At 41.3% G+C, this 24,346-nt stretch overlaps 9 protein-coding genes across 9 annotated transcripts; 4 read left to right on the top strand and 5 right to left on the bottom strand.

The window, feature by feature from the left end:
- Positions 1–1,560: 1,560 nt before the first annotated feature.
- Positions 1,561–4,830, top strand: FA14DRAFT_140075 (phospholipase D; the record flags this gene model as incomplete). Its single annotated transcript, XM_025497088.1, has 3 exons — positions 1,561–2,669; positions 2,787–3,605; positions 3,660–4,830. Coding segments are annotated over 3 exons (3,097 nt in total), but the record flags the coding sequence as incomplete, so codon positions are not given.
- An 842-nt stretch (positions 4,831–5,672) lies between these two features.
- On the bottom strand, positions 5,673–6,455 carry FA14DRAFT_128330 (mitochondrial glyco protein; the record flags this gene model as incomplete). The annotated part of the gene is made up of 1 exon (XM_025496848.1): positions 5,673–6,455. The coding sequence occupies one exon, from the start codon at positions 6,453–6,455 to the stop codon at positions 5,673–5,675; it is 783 nt and encodes a 260-aa protein (XP_025351648.1).
- A 1,443-nt stretch (positions 6,456–7,898) lies between these two features.
- FA14DRAFT_169379 (Nop domain-containing protein) lies at positions 7,899–10,092 on the bottom strand (the record flags this gene model as incomplete). Its single annotated transcript, XM_025500204.1, has 4 exons — positions 9,746–10,092; positions 8,545–9,724; positions 8,337–8,472; positions 7,899–7,913 (listed from the first exon to the last, which is right to left on the bottom strand). The coding sequence occupies exons 1-4, from the start codon at positions 10,035–10,037 to the stop codon at positions 7,899–7,901; spliced, it is 1,623 nt and encodes a 540-aa protein (XP_025351647.1). The 5' UTR covers positions 10,038–10,092.
- A 185-nt stretch (positions 10,093–10,277) lies between these two features.
- On the top strand, positions 10,278–12,128 carry FA14DRAFT_166165 (Creatinase/aminopeptidase; the record flags this gene model as incomplete). Its single annotated transcript, XM_025500007.1, has 3 exons — positions 10,278–10,342; positions 10,451–10,509; positions 10,546–12,128. 3 exons carry the CDS (start codon positions 10,278–10,280, stop codon positions 12,126–12,128), a joined length of 1,707 nt encoding a protein of 568 aa, XP_025351646.1.
- FA14DRAFT_162790 (uncharacterized protein) lies at positions 11,969–12,918 on the bottom strand. Its single transcript, XM_025499759.1, has one exon. The coding sequence runs from the start codon at positions 12,882–12,884 to the stop codon at positions 12,408–12,410; it is 477 nt and encodes a 158-aa protein (XP_025351645.1). The 5' UTR covers positions 12,885–12,918; the 3' UTR covers positions 11,969–12,407.
- A 247-nt stretch (positions 12,919–13,165) lies between these two features.
- FA14DRAFT_128369 (uncharacterized protein) lies at positions 13,166–14,788 on the top strand (the record flags this gene model as incomplete). Its single annotated transcript, XM_025496853.1, has 2 exons — positions 13,166–13,730; positions 13,788–14,788. The coding sequence occupies 2 exons, from the start codon at positions 13,166–13,168 to the stop codon at positions 14,786–14,788; spliced, it is 1,566 nt and encodes a 521-aa protein (XP_025351644.1).
- A 173-nt stretch (positions 14,789–14,961) lies between these two features.
- Positions 14,962–15,277, bottom strand: FA14DRAFT_106138 (Yos1-like protein; the record flags this gene model as incomplete). Its single annotated transcript, XM_025495770.1, has 2 exons — positions 14,962–15,110; positions 15,199–15,277. Coding segments are annotated over 2 exons (228 nt in total), but the record flags the coding sequence as incomplete, so codon positions are not given.
- A 762-nt stretch (positions 15,278–16,039) lies between these two features.
- FA14DRAFT_151646 (uncharacterized protein) lies at positions 16,040–19,226 on the top strand (the record flags this gene model as incomplete). Its single annotated transcript, XM_025497482.1, has 2 exons — positions 16,040–17,156; positions 17,241–19,226. The coding sequence occupies 2 exons, from the start codon at positions 16,040–16,042 to the stop codon at positions 18,998–19,000; spliced, it is 2,877 nt and encodes a 958-aa protein (XP_025351642.1). The 3' UTR covers positions 19,001–19,226.
- A 3,348-nt stretch (positions 19,227–22,574) lies between these two features.
- FA14DRAFT_151645 (uncharacterized protein) lies at positions 22,575–24,159 on the bottom strand (the record flags this gene model as incomplete). Its single annotated transcript, XM_025497481.1, has 1 exon — positions 22,575–24,159. One exon carries the CDS (start codon positions 24,157–24,159, stop codon positions 22,786–22,788), a length of 1,374 nt encoding a protein of 457 aa, XP_025351641.1. The 3' UTR covers positions 22,575–22,785.
- Positions 24,160–24,346: the final 187 nt, after the last annotated feature.

Raw genomic sequence — 24,346 nt, 5'->3', positions numbered from 1 at the left:
AAAAAAAAAAAAAAAAAAAAAAAAAAAAAAAAAAAAAAAAAAAAAAAAAAAAAAAAAAAAAAAAAAAAAAAAAAAACGTTAAAAAACAAAGAAAAGAACCACTTCTCATTTGAGAATCACATCATATCCAACCAGCATTACGTACTTCTCATTCCATGTTATCTCTACCACCAACACTCACTTCTCATCCCGCGATCGTCATCCACTTCTCATCCCGCAATCACCATCCACTTCTCATCCTGCAATCATCATCCACTTTTCATTCCAATCGTCATCCACTTCTCATTCCACTCGTCATCCACTTGACATTCAAGATTCACTTGTCATTCAAGATCCACTTGCTATTCAATCAGTATCACAAACTTCTCACAACATAATTCAAGCAAATATGGCATCACTTTACTTCACAAAAAAGCCTCATATGTGCAAACGCCGGCATGCAACCCTGACCAACCAAGGTCTTCCATTGATGCACCGGTGAATCCTTTGAAAATTCAATGAATGCCCTCTCATATGCGTCCTCACTCAAACGACATCATCTACTTCTCGTTTGTGGATCATAGCTCATTCAAGCGGCATCATTCACTTCTCACTTGATGATCACATCTCCTTTTCAACCGGCATCAATCTCATTCGACCGGCATCAATCTCTTGTGATTCGAGAATCACTCCTCATTCAAACGGAATCATCCACTTCTCATTTATGGATGACATCTCATTCAACCGGAATCATTCTCTTTTCATTCGAGATCCACCTATCTTACAATCAGCATCTTACACTTCTCTTTTCAAATCGTCACACAACATTGATCGCGGCAATCAACACAAACACGACCCGCACCACTTCATGGAAAGAGCTCACAAGTATGAAAGCCTGAATGGGGTCCAAGTCAGCTAAGGTCTTCCTCTTCCGCGATCGGATGAAACCTTTCAAAGTTCATGAAAAGTCATCTCGTACGTCACTCAAGATCGTTCTTATGCTTTCACCTCACCGTCTTTGGCTTTACATCCGATCAACATTATCGAAGAAGTCCGTCATCGTTGATTGATTTGAAGTGAGGTCGATCAAGCCGGTCAAAGTTTCTTCATTCATGAATGTCTCTGCACTCGCATTCATCGGGCTCTTACAAGCAAACACTGACAGTCTCTGGAGAAGAAGAAACGGTGAATGGATCTGCAACTTCACCTTTACCGCGAAGAGTGAATAAAAGTTAAGACGCGCTTTTTGCCTTTAGCAATCGCCTCCTCTCCACACTCCTTTTTATTGCTGTTGTTGCTCTGAAGCAGGCTACAGTAGCATGGCCCGTCTTTTAGCCCCCCGCTACGCACTTCTTCTTCTTCTTCCTCCACCATGTCTTCATCAAAACAAGATCTTGATTCGGAACGTGATATGGGTAACCGTTCTGAAGACATTCAAACTCCTTCGAATGTAAAAATGTCGGATAAAGGGGATGAATCGAACGTGATGGGAAAAAGCGATGGTCCTGTCGACAGAGAGGAAGAGCAACCTTCTACGCCTTTATCCCAAAGCAGTCGAATGCTCAAAATTAGTAAATTGATGATGCGAGGAGGAAACAATACGAATGGAAACGGTAGCGGAAACGATAAGAATGTACAAGATGATGTTCAACATGATAATTCAAACCTACTCAATAGCGATACAACAGACGGTCAAGATGGCAGCAATACAATCAAAGGAATAGATGGACTTCATGGGGCTTCTTCTGCAACGCCTCAATCAAGTGCTCGTTGGAACGCTTTACGTCAAAGATTACGTGAGAATGCAGCCAAAAAAGGAAAAGGGACTATAAATCGAAAAGCAAGAGTGGTAGGACAAATGAGCGTTGTGACTGAAATGCAAACTGGAATCTTGCCTGTTTTTATGATAAAGATGTCAATGGAACGCGATGAACAAGGCCATCGTCGTATTCCAGTCCTGTTGAATCATTTACACCTTCGAATTAGCGATAGTGTAAATCCTTTGCACACGTCCTCAGCCGTTTTTCGAATCGAACTGGAGTACGGAGACGGCTTGATCAGATGGGTTTGTTATAGATCTTTGAGGGATTTTATCAATCTACACACTCATTATCGTGCTGCAGCTATCAAAGGATATTTGGGTCGTCCCGTCGGTTCTACAGAAGGAGATGTTGGCGTGCCTAGCTTTCCAAAAACCAGTTTACCATATTTCACACAACTTCAACGTCAAGGATGGGGAAAGGGAGCAGGAGACAACGGGAAGGCACGTTTTGCACAAGCTCAAAGATCAGCCCTAGAAGACTATCTGATCGAAATTATTAAAAGGACAATGTTCAGACCTGAAGCAAATCGGCTATGTAAGTTTTTTGAGTTAAGTACATTATCCATCACTTTGGCATCCAGAGGAGGTTATCAAGGTAAACAAGGATATTTGCGCATCCTATCAAGATCGTCAAGGAAAGATGCACAAGGGAGTTTACTTACTCCGGTTACGTGGATCAAAGCTCATGAACCGAAATGGTGCATCGTACGTGAATCGTATATCGCAATCGTGGATCAACCGGACTCCACACAAGTTTTTGACGTATTTTTGCTAGATAATCAATTTGAGATTGAGAGGCCAAAGAGACTTTATCGGCAAACGCTACATTTAGCACAAGATTTTGGTCATGGCAACTCAAATGAAACAAGTAAGAAAGAGAAAGAGAATATCGGAAATGAGCACTTGCAATCACCTGAAAAGACGGTAGAGAAGGGTGGAAATGACCCCACCATTAATCAAACAGGATCAAGCGGAAAGCAAAAAGGTAAATCACAACAAAAAGAAATCCCTTCGCATTCAGCGGCACTGGATGGAAAAGACGAAACTGCAATCCTGACCGAAGGCCATTTTCGTGATCCGGGCGATGACGAATATTCGGGTAGTCATCGAAGCAAAGCTGATGCAAAAGTATCAAGTCATACGTTTCACATTAAAAACGCCGAAAGGAAGTTGAAATTGGTAGCAAACAATGAACGTCAAATGAATCAGTTCATCGCAAGTATGGAAAGAGTTGCACGAAGAAACATTTTTGGCAGGAAGAATAGATTTGATAGTTTCGCGCCTATTCGCCTTAATTGCAATGCTCGTTGGATCGTTGATGGAAGAGATTATTATTGGCAGGTCAGCCGTGCATTATCAAGGGCGAAAGATTGCGTTTATATCCATGATTGGTGGTTGAGTCCCGAATTATATCTGAGAAGACCCGGATCGCCAAAGTATAGACTTGACAATGTCTTGAAGCGCAAAGCGGAGGAAGGCGTTAAAGTCTTTGTGATTGTCTATAATGAAGTCTCGAATAATTTCACGCCAACAGATTCCAATTATACGAAGCAACGCTTGATCGGGCTACATCCAAACATCTTTGTTCAACGATCTCCAAGCCATTTCCAGACAGGAACTTTCTACTGGGCTCACCATGAAAAGCTTTGCGTGATCGATGAAACTATTGCTTTTATGGGCGGCTTAGATCTTTGTTTCGGTCGATGGGATACATCTTCACACGTTTTGACAGATAATCATCTTATGGAAAATGAAGATGCGAAAGGATCATCTCCTCAACCGGTAGGATCAATGGCGCATTCAGGTAGCGTAACAAAAGCGACCGCTAAAGCTGTCATGACTGCACAACAACATGAAGCAAATTTGATGGGCCCCGGAGCTGAAGGAAGGGAATTTTACGTTTGGCCAGGTCAAGATTTCGCAAACGAACGTGTAGTAGAGTGGCATGATTTGACGAAGCCAGAAGTAGATCTTTTCGATCGTGAACATTTCCCGCGAATGCCGTGGCACGATATTGGTCTTCAGCTTATCGGTCAACCAGCGAGAGATCTATGTCGTCATTTTACACAAAGATGGAATCTCTTACTTCGGATCAAGAATCATAAACGCTTGATGCCTTTTCTCATTCCGCCTTCAGACTTTTCTCCGTCTGATTTGAAAAAGTTCGATTTGACGGGAACTTGTGAAGCGCAAATTTGTAGATCTGCCGGTCCATGGAGTATGGGAACAGCCAATACCGTTGAGCATAGTATTCAAAACGCTTATCTGAAATCGATTCAAATGAGCGATCATTTCGTTTATATCGAAAATCAATTCTTTGTGACGAGTACGGAAGCACGCGGAACGGTAATCGAAAATATGATTGGTGAAGCTTTGGTCAGTCGTATAATTCGCGCAGAAAGAGAAAAGACGTCATGGAAAGCAATTATTGTCATTCCCCTCATCCCTGGCTTTCCCATGCCAATCGATCATCCAGATGCATCCTCTGTTCGATTGATTGTTGATTTACAGTATCGATCAATCTCTCGCGGTGAAGATAGCATATTCAGCAAATTACGCAGACGTGGTATCGATCCGGAGCAATATATATCCTTCTTCTCCCTTCGTCAATGGGGTAAATTACCTTCGGGAAGATTAACGACCGAACAAGTTTATATTCATGCAAAAGCAATGATCGTTGACGATCGATTGGCGATTATCGGATCTGCGAATATTAACGAAAGAAGTCAAAGAGGTGATCGTGACAGCGAATTAGCATGTGTCGTTCGGGACACGGATATGATTGATTCAACGATGGCAGGAAAATCGTACAAGGTTGGACGATTTGCACACACTTTACGAGTTCGTTTGATGAGAGAACACCTTGGCTATGACGTTGATGCTGATGAGGTTCAAAGTGATTCTGGTGAAAAGGATGATGATAACCGTCAATTATTCATCGATCCACTTGATTCAAAATTCTTTAAAGATCTCTGGGTATCCTCTGCAACGCATAATACGCAAATATTCCGAAAAGTTTTCCGTTCAGTGCCAGATGATATGGTGACCACTTGGCCGGAATATAAAGCCTTTCAGGCTTGGTATTCTCGTTTATCACGATCAGGAGGTAATGCACAAAGCTCTCCGCCACCACCACCCCCTACCCAAAAACCCCCCAAACGATCTCAAGTCAAAGCAGAGAACCGAGAGTTTGATTCTGATGAAGAAGAAGGTGAAATGAAATTCAAAAGCGAAGCTATAAGTGACAACAAAAATGAATCATCACCATCTTCATCAAACAGTCAATTGGGTAGCGGTGAACAAATTGCACAAGCTGAAACGCAAGAACGTAAAGTGACTGGAATCAATGCGAATCCATCAGTAGAGTATGCAAAGGAAAATGCTGATAACGAAGAAACAACAATTCCAACAACGTTGAATAATGCTTTGCCTGGTCAAAGGCAAGAGCCTCAAGGTTTACGTGATTCGACGAAACAATACGTTAAATCAAACGCAGGTATAAGCGCTTCACATACCGCTGCAGCTCAACCTCTTCGAACAGAAGCCGCTGTTTCAGCCGCCGCCGCCGCTGCTGCTGCTTCGGTCGATGAAGGATTCTCACAGTCCGAACTAGAAGAAATGGAACGAATGCTGCAAAGCTTACGTGGTACTTTGGTTCATTTTAGCACTCGTTTCCTTGAAACGGAAGATCGATCCGACAACTTTCTCTTTCCAATGGATAAAATCAATCCTCTCAACGTTTATGCATAGATTCTTCCACTCAACACTTCATTTTTGTAAACATATTTCATCAATTCTCTCTCTGATTTACAAATATTTGGTTTTATTTCGTTGTAGAGCAGAAATGATTCAAGATGAAACCGTTTCCTTTTCATGCGTCCACAAATGCTTTCACATTTTCCAACCAAGCGCAATATTCCCTTTGTTCTTTAAATTCGGCAAAGTTTGGAATAAATAATGCCAATTCTGTCGCAATTCCTCGTTCTTCCAAAAAGTGTTCAAATTGTTCTTGTACAGACTGATCTAAAGTGTCAAATTGCGGTCCGATATACAATCCTCTTCGAGCCCAATCTGCCTCTGCTGTAAGATCGGTTGCCAATTTTGCATCTTTATAAAAGCTAATATTTTCGATTGTGAAGCTACCGTCAATTGCTTGTGCGTCAATGGTTAAAGCGCCTTGAGATTGTTTGGAGATCGTGATTGCACATCGGACGGGAAAAGCAGGCGTTTCTTCTTCTTCTTCCTTTGTCTCATTCATATCTTCACTTTCTTCCATTTCATCAGCTTCGGCCGATTCACCAATATCGCCAATGCTGAAAAGGACACGAATATGTTCGTTTCCGAAATCACGAATAAGTGCAATCTCATCCGAGCCAGGTTGATCTTCAATTTTCCAAATGCCTTGAGAACGAAAATTGGTCAAAAATGCAGGTTCGTTTGAACTTTCGTTTGGGTTTACATTATTTTCTCTTTCATATTCAATCTCTTGAGCAAGACGGGTTGAGAGTTCGATATCTGATTCACCTGCGCCTAAAATAGGTTTAGAAGAGTGAAATGGGCGAAAAAATGTTGGATTTGAACGTTTGAGTAAATTTTGGTTGGATAGATGATTGGCTGAGATGGTGATCCTCTGAGCATTACGAGCCGTTTGCATTGATGATCTCTGTAAAGTGTTTAGCAGATTAGCTCGCATCCGAACAGAATTAGAGGCAAACATGATTTGAAAATATTTGCTTTGGTGAACGTTATTTGAGAAGAGAAAGTGTTTGATGAGATTGAACGAAAATTCATCAAAGGTTCGACGGATATGCATGCAATCTCACACGTGCAAGCATGATGATGCACAGGCCATATTTTATATTCATAGATTATGTGCCATTTTTATTCTTTACGCGTTTACGCGACTCGAGATCATCTTTATTATTCTAGAAGAACATCATGACATCCAACTAGAAAAGTTCACGATGACATCGCATGCACAAATTGGATCATGGAACAAAGAATTCCTAAAAGGAACAAACCATCTTCTTGGGCAAAATTAGAAAAAATCTTACTTGGACGAACTTTACACGTTCACGCCCTTTCTCCTCTTAATCCTCCCTCTATTCTTTTTGACAGTCATCCGCAAGATGATACCCTTTCTTCCTCACAATTGGATGAAATCGCAAAAGCATTGCACAATTTCCTTTCCGTACGATTGACAAACGCCATGCAAGCGGTAGACGATCGTAATAGAAATGATACTGCTTCGATGTCATCTGGTACGATTCGTAGATTGAAAAAAGGTTTCATTCGAGCCGTTAGAGCTAGCTTTGTGGAATTACCAGACAGTCAGACGGACGAAACAGACGAATCCAAACCGACGCCTTGGAGTTTAGAAATTGAAATTCAGCCGCCCGAATCAAGCACAAATCCTCTCTCAAGCCTCAAAGTTCGCTCAAAGTCAAATATACAAAAAGCACATATCTTATTTCTGTCCAACGCCAATTTTGCAACCTCTACCCATTATCCAATATTACTATGGAAAGCGCCTCCTTCTGCAGTCTATACTGAAGATATTGGATCGCAACAGCAACAGCAATCACAGCTCGACGGTCAAAAGGATGCGATGTTGTCTAAAATGAATGCTGCATCAACGGAAAGTACAGTAAGTGTCAATTCGCGTATGTTGATGGCACATGCGTTGGACTTCATTTCTCGATTCTTCGATTGTCGGATTTCGCAAGAAGCACCTTTGTGCAGTATTCGTGGCTTGAATCTCGAAAAAATGTCAGAGGCTATTTTGCGCTTTCATAGATCGCGCAATGAGGAGAATGGGGAATCTTTGCTTTCTTCTTTTGGCCATTTTGGGGTGGATTTAGGGTTCGCCTTACCAACGCAATTGCTTTGCGATTTAGCACAAAGTGAAAGCAAGATCGAAGATGGTCCTGCTCCGCATCTCAATTTGATCAGTCTGACCGCTCCAGCAACAGCTGTGAAAGCATTAATGACAGGCACTAGACAAGGTATGCTGCAAAAAATGCGTCATGATAGAAATGAGCATTTGCTGATCGAATTTTTTTTCTTCCTTAACAGGAATGCCGGTCTTACCTGGCATTCAACAATATCTAGCCTTGCATACATCACTTCAACTCAATCGTCTCACTCTAGTTCGAGCAGGAGTTGAGAACATTTTCATTGGTGTTCCAACGGCTACGACTTTAATCTCTTCTGCGGGTCAGATCAGTGGCGAAGTTCGAATAAAGATCGGCACACATGCGAAAGGCCAAATGAATAAAAGAGCACAACTTTCTACTCAAGAAATCGACAGCTTGGAACGAGAACGGATCGGTGTTATTTTAAAACAGCTGATCTTGTTGTCTGAAGAAGACAATTGGTGATGGTTCTATCGTAACAACATGATACAAAATATATGGTATTATACATGACAAAAATAAGCTCCTCAGATTCACTCTCTTTTTTGCTTTTTGACATCTGAAGGAAAACTTTCACCCTTATTCGACAGTGCATGGGAAGATGATGCAACACCTGGTACAAGGCTAAAGCTGCCCTCTTTGAACCATTTCGCATTTGCTTCTTCAACTTTCTTTTGTCTGGACGGATCACTTAACTCTATGCCTTGGACAGGAGTGAAGGTCAAAGTGGTGGCCGTTCCAGACGTATCGTCATTTCTTCTTGGACTGATTTGCTCTGATTCAGATGTATCTTTGCCATTTTCGCCTTTGCCGAAATAATCTTCCAACCGATTTGAACTATTTGCACTTTGTCGAAGAGCTCGAATGCGTTCAATATTGCGCTTTGACATTCTTGCTTCCGTATTCTTATTGGCAACCTGTGCACGTACTTGACCATCGCCTTTGGAGTTCAGCATTCCCATTCCCTCACTTTCGTCAAAAGCGCCAGTCTCTTCCTCTGCCTCGCCAAATTGAACACGATTTTGTGCTTTTCGGACTTCAGACATGCCATTCCTTTCTTTGAATTTACGTGCTTTTCGTCCTCCCCGTCGTGCTTTCTTGCCTCCTTCTTTCGGAACAGGCAAAGCTTTAATCATTTTGGCAGGCGGTGGCTCTTGCAACTTTTCCAACTTTTTCTCCAATTCGATCATCAATCGAGTTCCATACGAACCATGCAAGTCTGACCTTCCTGCATCAACACGAGCGGCCAATAAGGCTTTTGCGGAAACGATTCTAAGGGCTTGTCGATGATACTCTTGAGGAATCGCTTGAATGAGAGGTGATTGAAGGATGAAACCATTTCGTCTACCGGAAAATGTCGATGAAAGGCCAGAAGCTTGTTTGCCCATCGAACCTAAGAGCATAAGATTGCAAGCTGGAATTTTTATCAAAGACGTTAAGCCGCCAGCGATACCGAGAAGTTTGGTTGCTACCTGACTTCCAACAACCTTGGATAGGTTTGGAGCAATAATATTCATTCGTGATTGAACGTAATCCAAGATCAAAGTGCGTGTTTTATCCAGATCCGATACCAAATCGCACGCTTGTTCGACATTCTTCCATGCTTCTGCATCCAGCCTTCTTCCTTTTGTCGTTGAAGCTTGCATGCTGATTACCACAACCGTTCCATGTGGTAATATTCCGTTCAATTTCGCATTTGCAATATTGTCATGATTTCCAATCGCACGAATAGCTTGAACAAATTCTCTAGGATTTGTAATCAGACTTTCCAGCTCGGGAAATCGAGGTTTGTAATTTTGTCGAATAAACTTGTGGGCAATCAGTAACTCGTTATCCACTTCAACCGCCAAATTGTTTGCATGGACGATCAATTTATATTCTGGCGAATCTTCCAAAACTCCTTCAACGTCTGGCTTTGTCAAAGAGGAAAATTGTCGGATTTTTGCCATTGTGTCGGCCATCCGTTGTGATCGCATAAGCGGACAGATGGCATAAACGCTTTTCACATCTTCCGGTCGTAGAAACAAACTTTCAACATCTTCGGCTTGCATCTCTTCTGCCGGTCGAATTGCATTTGGATTTTGAAGATAAGATGCATTCTCAGAATCTTGTACTGAATTTTTCGTATTGTCGTTATCATCGTCATCATCCAAGCCTGCAAGATCGTCCTCTATGCTGTCTATCATACCTTCATCGTCTTGCATGACTCCCCATCCTTCTTCATCAGTCTTGATGTCATTTTGAAGTGAATCATTTTGTATATTTGATTGATTCTCATCGTTCAAATCTTCCAATAATTCGTCTGCCAAGAAAGAAGACATTGCCTAAAGGCAGCACTTCGAATATTGTTTACTTTGAATTGATTTTAGAGTGGGATGATGGTTTAATGGCAAAAAGAGCCAATGTCCGTTCGTTTTCATGCGGGCGTCGCTCGGAAATCGGCATTGGCTCAATATGTACAGTATTGGCGCGACAAGAATGAATGAATGCATTTTGTTTGAGTAAATGATTCTCAATTCACCTTCAATCCACGATTCATACAAGAGAAAGCCTGATGAACAATGATTGGATATTATCCATCTGTTCGATCTGGTCTTCCAATACAGGCTAGATCACACATTTCAAGGTATCTCTCTTCGATTCCGGAACATTTAAACTCTTTTCATTCTCAGCCACGTCGATCCAGATTGCATTCAGCAGCATGCCAAACATATCAACCTGCAATTTCTTCAAGACAGTACAGCTCATCAGCACTCATTCGTGAATCTGTTTCCACTTCGAAACCGTATCCTCGTAACAATGGAATACGTACAAACTCACAAAACAAAGAACGCATACAACGACAGGGACAGCCTTTACCTTTCTCTCATCCGCATTTATTCCCTCAAAGGCTTCCTTTATTGGCAGGTGCTGATATCATACCGCCAGATAAAGATGGTCAGTTAGCTGTTGCGGAGGATGAAATAACGCCTGGTGTTCCAGCAAGAGAATTCGAAGATCGAAGAAGAAGATTGATAGACAAACTACCCGAAGGCAGCGTGATTGTATGCATGTCTGGCCGCACAAAGATGATGAGTGGGAATATATTCTACCGTTTTAGGCAAGATTCAAACTTTCTCTATCTAACAGGATTCCAAGAGCCTGATTCGGCTTTGATACTGGAAAAAAATTCTACCAGCCGAGGTTATCGGATGACCATGTTCATCCCACCGCACGATCAATCAGGTGAAGTTTGGAATGGGCCCCGCATTGGACTTGAAGGAGCGCAAAGTATATTTGGAGCGGATGAGGCGCTTTTGATGGATCCTTCAGCGTTTTTGCAATTCCTCAAGAAAGTTTTGCCATCTTTCGATCATGTCTACGTTGACCCTCCGCCAACTCCTTCGATCCCTCGCCAATCAACCTTGACCCGCCGAACGCCATCCTTGCTCAACTTTCTCGCACCTCCATCGCCCACAGCTTATGACAATTTTCCCAGGAAAGCCGATTTTGATGCTATAATCAAACTTTTAAGCGACACAAGCCGATGTCATTCGCTATCTAAAGAAGTCCACCAACTACGGTTGATCAAATCAGAAAACGAATTGAAACTTATGCGAAGGGCGGGCAGGATAGGCTCGCATGCAATGATGGAAGTAATGCAGTCTACTCAAGCAGGTCGTACAGAATGGCAATTGCAAACCATTTTCGAATCTTCTTGTGCGATGCAAGGTGCTCAGAGGCCGGCCTATGTACCAGTGGTCGCATCAGGGGAAAACGCACTCACCATTCACTATGTGCAAAATGATGACGTGTGCCAATCAGGTCAGCTTGTTTGCATGGACGCAGGCTGTGAGATGGATGGATATGTTTCTGATATTACCAGAGCATTTCCTATTGACAGTCGTTTCACTTCTCCTCAACGTGATTTATACGGTGCAATTTTGAATGTCTTAAAGGCATGTACCAAATTGGTCAGCGAAGATCAAGGATATACTTTAAGCGCTTTGCACAGAAGAAGCGTTGAAATGTTAAATTCAGAACTGAAACGGTTGGGATTCAACTTGCCTGCTGGGAGCTTAGAAAGGGATTTGTATCCACACGCATTAAGTCATTGGCTCGGTCTGGATTTGCATGATACCTCAACGGTCGACCGGAATACGCAATTGCGAAGTGGAATGTGTTTAAGCGTAGAGCCTGCGGTATATTGTCAAGAAGGAATGCCAGGCGTGCCGATCGATTTTTGGGGCTTAGGTATTCGGATCGAGGATGATGTTGCTGTTTACGGCGAGAAAGGCAATATTATCCTGAACGCGGAAACGCCAAAAGAGATTGAAGATGTTGAATCAATTTGCTCAGGCTTTTGGCAAAAGCATGTCGAATCTGACACTCATCAAAAGCACAATTTCGAATCAAAGAAGGAATGGATATGATGACGAATTTCACGACGGAAGAAGAGATGATGAATGATGATAGTATCATTCGATTGATAACATTTCTTGTGTAAGGATCTGACTATACATCATTATGACTAAGCTTAATGCACCTTTGCGTGGGCTTGGAGTTCTGATTCATCAATGATCAACATCTTACCACCTGAAGCTGGTTCACCGGACAATGCTGCGGTTGCAGTTTCGAATAAGAATCTCAACTTGCCATCAGCTTTGAAAAGACGGATTTCCTGTGAGAAAGAAAAAGGTATCAGAGATGGACTATTGGAGAATAAGGAAAGGAAAAAGACTCACCTCTGGATGAACGTCGATTAGAGCAACTCTTGGATCATTTTCGTCACCTGTATGTTTGCCATCCTTTTTATCGTCAAACCAAGCTTTCAATGCAGAGCTCCAATGCTTCTTCACTTTATTCTTATCTGTGTTGATAGTTGCTTTTCCGGAAACGGAAACCCAATCTCCATTCTTTGGATTTAAATAGCTCAAATTAACTTGATCGTCTGTTTTTACGTCATCCGCTTTACCTGATTCACGATTAAAGTAAAAGCTGAAAATGTTATTTTCCAAAGTGGCATGAATCATTGCACGACTTGCCAATTTTCCATCGGGAGAACGGGTTGTAAGCATTCCAGTTTGAATTTCATTTACCAAAGCAAAAGCGGTTTTGATCTTTTCATCGGCCGATAAATGTTGACCGCTTTGAACGCCCTTTTTGGCAGTTGGATCTGTTGTAGACATGTTGTATTCTGTGTATATTTTTGTTGATGATGAAGAAAAGATGGAAGTGATTGTTTAGAAGATGTGTACATAACATTACAAACCTCCACGTTTATTAATATTCAGAAGTGGAGGGAAAAGGGAAGTGTGTGTGCATGATTACATACGCAGCACAGCGCTACACATACAATCGTGTGCACGGTGCATGTATGCACTGCACACACAGCAAAGTATTCTATAATACAAACTCACACATGAACATCACGTTTCTTGTCTTTCCTGTTCCATCAAAAGAAAAAAATATGAATCAATCCATCTCAGTCAATGATGAGAACGATTCAGAAGAAGGAGAAGAAAGGTTAAGTATAATCACACCCATTGGATACAATACTTCAACATGCGGTTATTGTTCCGAACCTGGAAGTGGAAAAGTGAATAGGAAGAAATCCAGTAAATCTTACGGATTATGGGCACACCATTTAACTCCAGAATCCTATCAATCTATGCTTGATCGTGGCTGGAGAAGGTCAGGTCAATATATTTATCGACCTGATTGTGGAAAAGACGGTACATGCTGTGCTCAATTAGCTATTCGCTTAGATGTGAAATCTTTCAAGCCAAACAAAGAACAAAGACAAGCATTCAATTCAATTCAAAACTTCATACGATCATCAAACAGTCGTCATAATTTGTATGATCGTAATGATTCAATCACAATCTCAAATGCACTGCGAAAAGGAAAATATACTCGAAATTGGGATGTGGAAGATGAATGGAATCGGATAGAATGGCAAAATGATCAACAAGATCATCTTTTATTTCGGGCAAACGTGCAAAAAGATCTCTCAGAAAGAAAAAAATTGCTCGGTCAATATCACTTTTTAAGGAGCAAAGATGGACAAAAATACCGCAAAGGACAAAGAGCTCAAATCGATCCTCCTTTACCGCCACAAAGAAAGCGCTTGCAAGTTACTCTACATCATGCCAAATCATCAAATGAGAAATATCAACTTTTTCGCAAATATCAAGCAAAAGTACACAAAGAACAAGAAGACGAAATTTCTGATCAAGATGGATTTGAGAGATTTTTATGTCATTCTCCATTTTTGCCTACAATGAAAGGCACACAACAATGTCAATCACCAATTCCAGGAGAAAAGGTTGACATGTATTCAAAAAGTCCGATCCATTTTGATCTTTATCATATGGAATGGCGCTTGGATGATCGATTGATTGCAGTGGGCGTTTTGGATATTCTACCTCGCTGCATAAGCAGCGTTTACTTATTCTACGATCCTGATGATAGCGGCTTACAATTGGGAAAAGTTAGCGCTCTTCGAGAGATAGCATTAGTACGTCAAATTCAGAGGAAAGAAGGAATGGGCTCCGTTGGCCATTACAGTATGGGCTTATATGTTCATTCATGTGCAAAGATGCGGTACAAGGCTAAATATCAACCTTCAGAGATTCTGGATCCGGAATGCTGTAAATGGATACGATTCGAACAAATTGCTAAACAATTGGACAAAGGCGTTCGATTCGGATTCTCAAGTCAGGCCGGTTCTGCGATCACAGAAGTACAGTCAGGCGATAAGAATGAAAAGGAGATCTTTGAAGATGAAAGCGAGGATGAAAAAGAGATCCCACGTCCACTACCGCCTGGAATTGAAGATCCTACAACGATTCCATTTAAGGACTTAGTCCAATGCGCATTTTTACGAGGAGGAAAGGTCTATCCATTGGCGGTGAGTTCAAGTACCTCATTGTGGCTGCATCATCTGTTATTCATCGTGATCAATCTGACCTTAGTGTTGAAATCTTTTCAGCATTCAATAACCTCCCTTTCACGATCGAACGCGATAAAATGTTTGGATTCCTTAGGAGCACTAGGACCGATTCGAAATCAATTCTGCCTTGTACTATAGAATGATGAAACAATTGTATCATTTAAGTCAACACATGGCGATTTCTGCTGATCAAGAAGTCTCTCTCCTATCCAAAAATTAACTCGTAGATGATGATGACAACGTTGAGTACGATCAGTGGAACTGTACGTTATGATAGACAAAGAAAAGAGAGAGATTAGCAATTTCGTTGGTAAAATCGAGTGAATTAACATACCTCGTAACAATGTTCTTACAGCGCTAATCAAATGAATTAGCCTTGTCTTCACACTTGCTTCTTGACCTTGACCACCAAAGCCGGACGAATCAAAAGAGGATGAAGATTGGCTAGAAGACCAGCCAACTGAAAGAAGAAGAAAAAAGAAGAAAGCGCAAAAAGAGATCAATACTTCATTCTGGTGCTGTTCGCCTCCATAAAAAAGAGTACTTACTTCTCGCTAGAAATCGTTCTTCGTTCAAGATGGCAATCGCATTAACCAATAAAAGCGAAACGTAGATGAACAAGCCGATTGCGCTCGCCATTGTGTTAACCTAGAAGACAATAACCTTCTTTCTGTTTGACGAAATTATCAAGTCATAACACTTCCTTCAATGTAAAGCTTTGATAAAAGGTTCAGTGCCGCGGAGATGATGGTGAAGGAGATCTGGAATCTTTCTTTTCTCATTTTATGCTTTGGGCGCAGCCATTAAAGAAGAAGTGCACGCACGGTTCACGCGTGTCAAAGCGGATAAGGGCACTTCAACAGTGACTGACTACACTGTAACTTCACCATTTCAGTCAATTTATGCCCGCCCTTCGTCCGCTTGCACAATGAATGATGCATGAGCCCGATGATAACACGGGAGAGAGAGAAGAAGATTATTTGTTGTTTTGTGGCTTGAAAGCAATCATACCGCTTTGGCCTGCGTGCGCTGCGCTGCGCTGCGCAAGTGAAGGGCAAGTGTTTCTCCCTTTACTCCTACTTAAGATGAATTGGTCATCATCTCCTTTCCTTCCTTCATTTCCATCAACCTCTCCTTAAAGAATGAAATGTATTGTTCATTTCATATCATCATCTTTTAAATTCATACAAACAATCGTAACACTTCCACAGATGAACTCCTGTTCGGATTCATAAAACTATCACGGTGCCGAATTGGTAAAAATATATGACATGAACGCAAACACCAATTGCGCCCAAACTCCCTTTGCGCTCTTCCGCTGACCCGCACATTTACTTCGCTTTGGTACCTATCCTTTTCTTTGCTCTGTTCCTCCATCATCCATCAAAGATGTCCTCTACTTTACCCTTCTTTCGTCAATGTCCTCCTGGCCTTGGTGGAAATGGCTGTGAAGAGGCTACATGCAATTCTACCTTTGTCGACCCTACATTACGAATTCTCAAATCAGCCAATAGTACTGCATGTAGTAAGTGCGATGATGGCTTCGGAGGCTTAAATTGCAATATCTGCAAAGGTCTTGATTCTTGCGATATTCGTCAAACGCAAGTCAATCGAGGCGTAAAGGGTGTCGCCAAATCTTCTTCCGCTCAAGGTCAAAGCAACGGTCTGGCCAACTACAGTATCAACAATACATTAACGTGCAACAATCAGCCACGAGCAATTACTGCTTCCTATTTGCAATGTGATGTCGAACAAGCCACGCTTTCGGCTTTGTTCCCTGGCAATCTCACAATTACAGGGATCAAAGTGGCCAACGTACCCAACTTTACCGCAACAGGTATGGCAGAATGGGATGCGGTGTCCAATTCATCCTACTTATCCGTTTTTTTGGATGGCGTTGAGCAATTTTATTGTCAAGCTGAAAATTGCGCGAGTAGCAACACTACTGACCACGTGCAATCTTCAACGGCTCAATGGGGAACAGATTTGTGGCATTGTTCCTCTTTCTCATGTTCTTGCATCGAAACAGCAAAGATTTGCTCAAACCCTTCTTTTCCACTTGCAAGTATCATCAACAGTATCGGAGGCTCTTTGGATTTCCCTTGCGATTTTGTAGATCCAAACAATCCCTTTGGCCAAACTCAATGCAAATTGAGCACAGCTGAGCTTAACAAGTTTGTTGGGCCTGACGGTCTTGCATTACGTCAATGCTCTTATGGCAGTTGTGTTTCTCAGTATGACCTCGAACAAGATTGGCAAAATTCCTTCTTGCAACGTCAGTCAGAACAATCTGGAAGTCTTTCGAACGGTGTGATCGCAGGATTGGCTATCTTGGGCGCTTCTTTGGCCGTCTTTTTGGTCACTCTAGCGTTTGGATATTATCTACGAAGGAAGGCTTCTCTTTTGCAACGTATTGATGATCGTTCTGCTATTGGTCTTGCTTGGAAAGAGATTCATTATCATGCCGATTCAGCTAAAAGCACTACATTTATGCACAAAGTTCCTCGTCGTCTCAGAGGGGAGAAAGCAATGATTCAAGCACAAGCGAGAGCAGAGGATGAAGAAGCAAGATTTTCGGATCAAAGTGAAGGTGAACGTATTCAATTGAAAGAATACAACAGTGAGCATCCATCGAATCTTTTGCCGAGCTCTCGCGGCCAATACCATATCTTGCGCGGCATCACTTCTTATGCTCTCCCTGGAACGTTGAACTTCATCATTGGTCCAAGTGGTGCAGGAAAGAGTTCTTTGGTAGATGTTCTTGCCGGAAGGGAAAAAGTTGGAACAGTAACAGGCAAATTGTCATGGCTGAGCAAGAATGAATCACACAATGGATTTGAGCATCGTTTGATTGCTGTTGTAGACCAAGACGATTCGATCAATTTGCCAGGATTCATGACAGTTCGGGAAGCCCTTCAATTTGCTGCAGAACTGAGTGTTCCGGAGAATGTGCCAAAACATGAAAGAGTACGGATCGTTGATGAAACGCTACAGAAGTTGGGCTTAAGCCAAATCGCCAATCATCGCATAGGTGATGCCAGAAGTCGAGGCATTTCTGGCGGAGAACGTAGAAGGCTTAGCTTAGCCGTTGCTCTCGTTGGCCAGCCAAAAATATTGATTGCTGATGAATGTACGAGTGGACTAGACGCATTCTCTGCACAAAAGGTGATAACAGCTTTACGTGATCTCGCTTGTGGTATCAACGGTGGAACGACAATCATTGCCACTTTGCATCAACCTTCGTCTCAAATATTCGATTTGGCAGATCGTGTGATTCTGCTTAGTCGAGGTCAAACTTTATTCGATGGTCCTCCATCTGCATCGCTTGACTTTTGCGAAAAGTCTGGAGTACCGGTACCGAGAGGACACAATGTTGCAGATCATATGCTCGCTTTGGCATTCGAAGGTCCAGAACATCAAAAACATCTTCGAGACACTGTACTTCCGGATGATTTTGTTCAATCTGCTTTGCCTATCAATCATGGCTCTCGTGGCTCTCAGACTGTTACAACGTTTATCACCCAATTGCATGCCCTTACAGCAAGATCTTTACTCATGACCAAACGGGAAAAAACTGGTGCGATCGCTCATATTCTTGGATCTGCAATCGTTTCGGTTTTCATTGGTGCATGTTTCTTCAAGGTGAAATTGGATTTGGGTGGCTTTCAAAACCGAGTTGGATCGATGTTCGTAATGACAATCTTGATCTTATTTTCAAGCCTTTCTGCCGTGGTAGGATTGGCAAAAATGCGTTTATTGATGATGCGGGAACGGGCTAATGGTTTATACTCGCCCTGGTCTTGGGTTGCTGCCCACTTGACGTATGAATTGGTCCTTTTACGTGCCATTCCGACAATCTTGATGGTTTGCATCATTTACTGGATGGTAGGATTACGATCGTCTGCCAGTGATTTCTTCCAGTTCATTCTTATCATGGTAGTGTTCGCATGGGTGATTGCAATCTACAATATGATCTTGGCTGCTTATATTGAAGATTTATCAACAGCAATCTTGCTCGCTGCGGTTTATATCCTTTTCAACATCTTTATGGCGGGCTTCGTGATGTCTTTGAATAGCATGCCATCCGTTGTGAAATGGCTAAGGTGGATCGTTCCGTCCAAATATGCGCTTGAGGCAGTTGCAGACAACCAACTGCAAGGATTACAATTCATTGATACGTTTGCAGGCGTGCCTGTTCGAACGGATGTGTCATTGTTTGCCAATAAGCTATTCGGCTTTGAGGATGGCGCTTATTATCGAGATTTGATCGTTTTAGCTTGCGGTTTCTTGATTGGTTTTAGCTTTTTGTTGTTCCTCGCAGTCTGGTGGCGCATGCGGGAGCTTCGATAAGCGGGAGCTCAGGCAGATCTAGCTAGATATCGAACCTATCTCTCCTACAACATCAAAATTCTTCCAAGATGAATGCAATGATGAATGTACACTTTGTGTTTCAGTCAATACTGTGCTTCTCAACAAGGGATCGATGATGTCAATTTCAGAAAAGTGATTCATACAGCTGTTTATATATAGATAAGAATGTAATCGTGGCTTCAAGGCAATGATGATGAATGAAGGCTCAATGATGTGATGTGGTACCATGATGAGGTCCATGATCGACTCGGCGAGTGACTTTACGTATGTAATCACAACCCCAAGGCGTGGGCTTGTGCACGCCCTGCATTGGAAGGGGGGTCGTGAGTGTCACGCCGTAGAAGTGCTTAGGCCTTTAAAGGTAGGGCTTGTTACTATAATTAGATTAGGTTGTTACTATAAATAGATTGGGCTGTTACTATAAATAGATTTCTACGCTCTCAACGAATTTTATCTGTTTTTTTTTTAAATTTTTTGAGCAAGAGGCAAAAAATACTAAAATTAAATATACCATACCTTGACTCACTAAAAAACTAATAAATTTTATGCGTACGAGACGTGTAAAAAAATAGACGTGTTAGTATACGCGTAAGGATTATTTTATGTATAAGTTTTTTTTTAGCTCATCACGCGCGTAAAAAGTTTTTATATAAGCACGCGACGCGCAAGAACTTTTTAAATAATCACACGCGCATAAGTTTCTTAGCGTATAAGTGTTAGCATATGTACATTCCTGACCTCGTGCTCAGTCTGCCGCATGCATGCGAACTGAGTCACGTTTCCTTGTTGGCGCATCATCAGTCTGATCAGACACAGCCTGCATGCATTTATGCACGCATACATAAAACTCATAGACCCTTTGTCACTGTATGTACTTTACCCTCACCTTCTCTGTGAAAGTCATCATTACCCATCAATAAGTTTTTTAAATAATTATATATGCGTCTAGATAAGGCTGACTAATATGTATATCGGCTTAGTAAGCTTATATAATTAATCATCTGGGCTTATATATGCTCTAGGCGGCGCCTCGTGTAGGGTTGGTTTTTTTTTGGGGGGTCACCCCCCCGGGGGATGGGAGGTAAAAATTTTGCTACCCCCCGGGAGGGTAGTAAAAGGCGCTAAAATTCTAATTTTTCTTCCCTACTAGTAAAAGTATTATGTGTACAAACTTTTTTATATAACTTTTATATTTAGTTATACTAAATGACTAAGCTAACTTTTACTGATATAAGTATATTTTACCTCTATTTACACTAGCCACCCCCTATCCTCCGGTGGCAGGGGTTGGGGGGTAGAAGGGTAAATTTCAGTTTACCCCTCTAAAACCTAACCCTAATCTACATGCTTGTACGGTAAGAGCGCTTATATAATCAGTTACTCTAGGGTAGCGTACGCCTTAAAGAGGTAAACCTTTTATCTTTATATCTTATATCTTTTACCTACCCGGTACCTAACGAGTCGATTCACCCTATAATCGACTCGTTAGGTACCGGGTATAAGAACTTTTTAGGTATCGATATACCTCTTTAATATTTAATAGAAGATCTCTTAAAATATTCGTTATATATAAGTATTTATTATAGGTAAGATTTAATATAGTAAAGTTTAATTATAAATTATATAAATAAAGACTTTTAGTATTTTCTAACTTATTTAGTTATCTTTAATAATTTATACCGACTCTATATATAATCTACTTTCTTAAACCTTAACTCTAAAGATAATTTAGTATAACGGTTAGTAGTATTATATATTATATTATAATATTAGAACGATAACGAAATAATATTCTAATCTTATTAAGATTATCTTTTTTTACTTTTTTTTATTTATAAAGATTTATATATTACTATCTAAATAAGAATATAATATTTATAATAGTTAGTTATAGTTTTAGTATAATCCTTATACGTATACGAGTTACAGTTTTAATATAACCTCTATATATATATAAATAATAGTTAGTTATAGTTTTAACATACCCCCCTTAGGGCGTGTATCCGCCCTAGAGCAATTGATTACATGAGCGCTCTCACCCTACAAGCGCAGTGGCTCCCGGTCTAAGAGCGCTGGAACGCGTCGCGTATTGTGTTCGCGTAGAGTGTTCTATTCACTTCAACACTCTATTTCTTACTCTTTACTATAGCAAAAATAGTCAGGGGACCTTATCTGTCACTAGAGGAGAGGGTTAAGGTGCTGATCTTAATAGCTGAAAATAGAAAAAATTTTATTGTAGTAAGTAGGGCTCTAGGTTAGTCAGTAAGTACGATTCAGGATATTTAGTAATTATAGAAGAAGAAATAGTAAGTAGTATCTTTAAAGTAAAAGAAGAAACTTATAAAGTAAAGTAAATAGATAGAAAGGTTTATTATCAGGATAGCTTTACACTATAGAAAAGCTTCTATAATTAAACTATATAGACTTATAAAGTTAACTTACCCTGAACTACCTATATATAGTATAAACTTGATTCGGTATATTTTAAAGAAAAATAGTTTATATTTTAAGTTTTATATAAAAAACTAGTGTTTATATAACTATATATATTAAAGAGACTAAAGTAGTATAGAAAGTATAAAAATTAGATGTATAATGACTGGTTATAGGTGGTTTAGATCGACGAGATTTTAATATATATAAACGTAGTAAACAGGCGAATACATATATAGATAGTAAAAGGAGATGAAAATCGTTTAGATTGTATAAATGTGACTAGAAGGTCTAGGCGGTAGTCGGTTTATTTTTACGGTTTTTTTAAGGTACTTTATTAGGTGTTTTATCCGCTTAAATTAGCTTAACTATAATAGATTAGTATCATAGTATTATTACTGAAACTATAGTAAATTGGTTAGATAACAGGCCTCTTTATTCACTCTTATAATTTGATGGTCACTCCTACCACCGGGCTGATAAGAATATCAAGTTTCTTAAGACTAACAAGATCGTATATATCGATGACTAGCCTGCTTATTCCTTAGATCTTAACCTAATTAAGAATGTTTGGCGCCGATTACAGGAGCTTATCGCCGAGCCGATTCTTACGCTAATAGAGGAGAAAATAACAGTAAACGAGAGGCAAACACGATTAATAGCTGTTGTCAATCAGGGCTAGAGCGAAATCTCAGAAACTTACCTTAAAAAACTATATGAAGATATACTAAGAAGGGTGAAAGAAGTCATTAAATAGCGCGGCGCTTACTCAGGTCGTTAATCTCACTCACCTTTTCATAGAAACCTAAAAATTATATAGAAAGAATCGTCAGAAGCTGTACTTTACATGCACACAAAAATTAGACCTACTTACCTAGAACCTTTGCAGAATTGTTTGTATGTTTGTGCAAAATTGCGCACCTTGAAATAGACGAAAAACGTGTTCCAGCGCTCTTAGACCGGGAGCCACTGCGCGTAAATCAATCTTAATCTATCGGTCTCCTTGGCTTGTAGACGCAGTAGAGGGCAGTAGAGGCTCTCATAATCAGTTGTTCTAAGCGTGCACGCTCACGTAATCAATTGCTCCAGGGCGGGCGCAGGCCCTGGAGGGGGGTTGCGTCAAAATTGTAACTAACCATCATGTTTTTATATGAGAATCTACTAATACAAGAATTTTTTCCTTTTTCTTTCCGTATATCGTTCTTGCAAACGTCTAGGTAATCATTGGCATATGGGTATGAAGCTTGATCCGCGATAAGATAATGAAGAGCCATAATATTAATTTGTGAAAAGAGTGAAGATGCAATCGTATTGTGCAATGTGTGCAGATCTTATTTTGCTAAGAATACTCTTGCTGTGCTGATATTGATCCGACTCCACCGTCTAAGATTGATGGCTTCGACGAGTAAAAGTCCGACCCATTGTACATGGTAGAAACCGAAATATGACCAAGCATCTGTCTCTTCCCATGCACCATCTTCGACACCGGCTTTAGACAAAATGTCGGTGGCGTGATGCAATGGCCATCTTCGAGCAATAAGGTCATGCCCAAGCCAGCTGACCGGTTCCACATTCAAGCTAGGTGTAATTGGGCTGGATTGAGTGTATGTGCCATCCATTGCTTGCCCAAGCTTTTTGTCTTTTCGTAATAAACAAATTGCAGTGTGTACACGCGGATTGCATTCAATCACCACTAATCGATCACTTTCCGGTTGATGTATGAAATCAAAGGAAAAGTGTCCGGTGAGATCAGATTTGCTCCATCTTGGATGTTCAGCAAGCCTGTCAAGGAATTCTTCAGACCATTTCCGGGTTCGCTGACCCATAGCAGTATGCGTGGCATTGTAGTAGGTCATCAACATATCATTGCTTGGACAGCACACAAAAGCTGTTATCCGGCCATCAATGACCGTAGCATGCGTGCACCACTCAGTTGCTCCCATCCCACCAATAAATTCTTGCGCAAGGTATGGCGTCTGTTTGCAGATAGGTATATTCATCCCAGTCTCTAAACGTTTCTCGGTTCCACGCCAATCCACAGATGCATCCGCGTGCAGGAATGGGTACGTGGTCATATCAGACCGACCAACATCGTCGGGAACAGTAGCTGCTTTAAACAGGAAGCGAGTGTTCCCTGTTCGTCTGAGAAGCTGGAGTCCTTCTTGCGGCGATTTGATAAGATGTCCGGCAGGGGCATCCATTCCGAGTGAGTGGACCAGATCAATGAAGCGATCTTTTTCGTGTAGAGTTTCAAGGAGGTCGGCATCTTGTATGATAGCTACCAGTGATGGGATTTGCTTCTTCATCAGTCTTGCTGCGGCTGCTTCTTCGATGGCTGTTGCTACTCCGCTGCAAGGGAGGAAAAGAGTGATACGATTTGATTTAGCTATTTGGAGGAGAGCGTCAATGTAGGCTTGACCACCGCCAAGAGGAAGAGAGTAAATTTTATGAATCGAATTAGAGAAGCGTGCTGCACAGAAAGTTGACCATCCGGTCTCTTCAGCAAGGATGACGCTGTAGCCAGATCTGGCAAGAGCACGGGTGATGTAGAGCGCTTTTTGAGATCGACCGCCAGTGACGAGGGCGCATTTGGAAGATTTAAGATGGGAAGATGTGCGAGAGAAGAGAAGGATGCGAAGGAGAGTGAAGGGAGTAGCTGCCAGGGCTAAGAGAGCGAGCAAAAAGGAAGAGATAGGTCCGGCCATAGTGGTTGGGGTGAAGGAGTGACGATAGGTAGAGGAAACAAATTCACTCTAATAATTATTCATCCGATGCCCGCCCGCCCGCATTAAAACACTTTTGACGCGACCCCCTTCCAATGCAGGGCGTGCACAAGCCTACGCCTTAGGGTTGTGATTACGTAATTAATGTTACACACGTAAGGTCACTCGC

The sequence above is a fragment of the Meira miltonrushii genome (genome assembly GCF_003144205.1).
Source record: "Meira miltonrushii strain MCA 3882 unplaced genomic scaffold FA14scaffold_10, whole genome shotgun sequence".
Lineage (NCBI taxonomy): Eukaryota > Fungi > Basidiomycota > Exobasidiomycetes > Exobasidiales > Brachybasidiaceae > Meira > Meira miltonrushii.
This window is presented reverse-complemented; position numbering and strand designations above follow the sequence as displayed.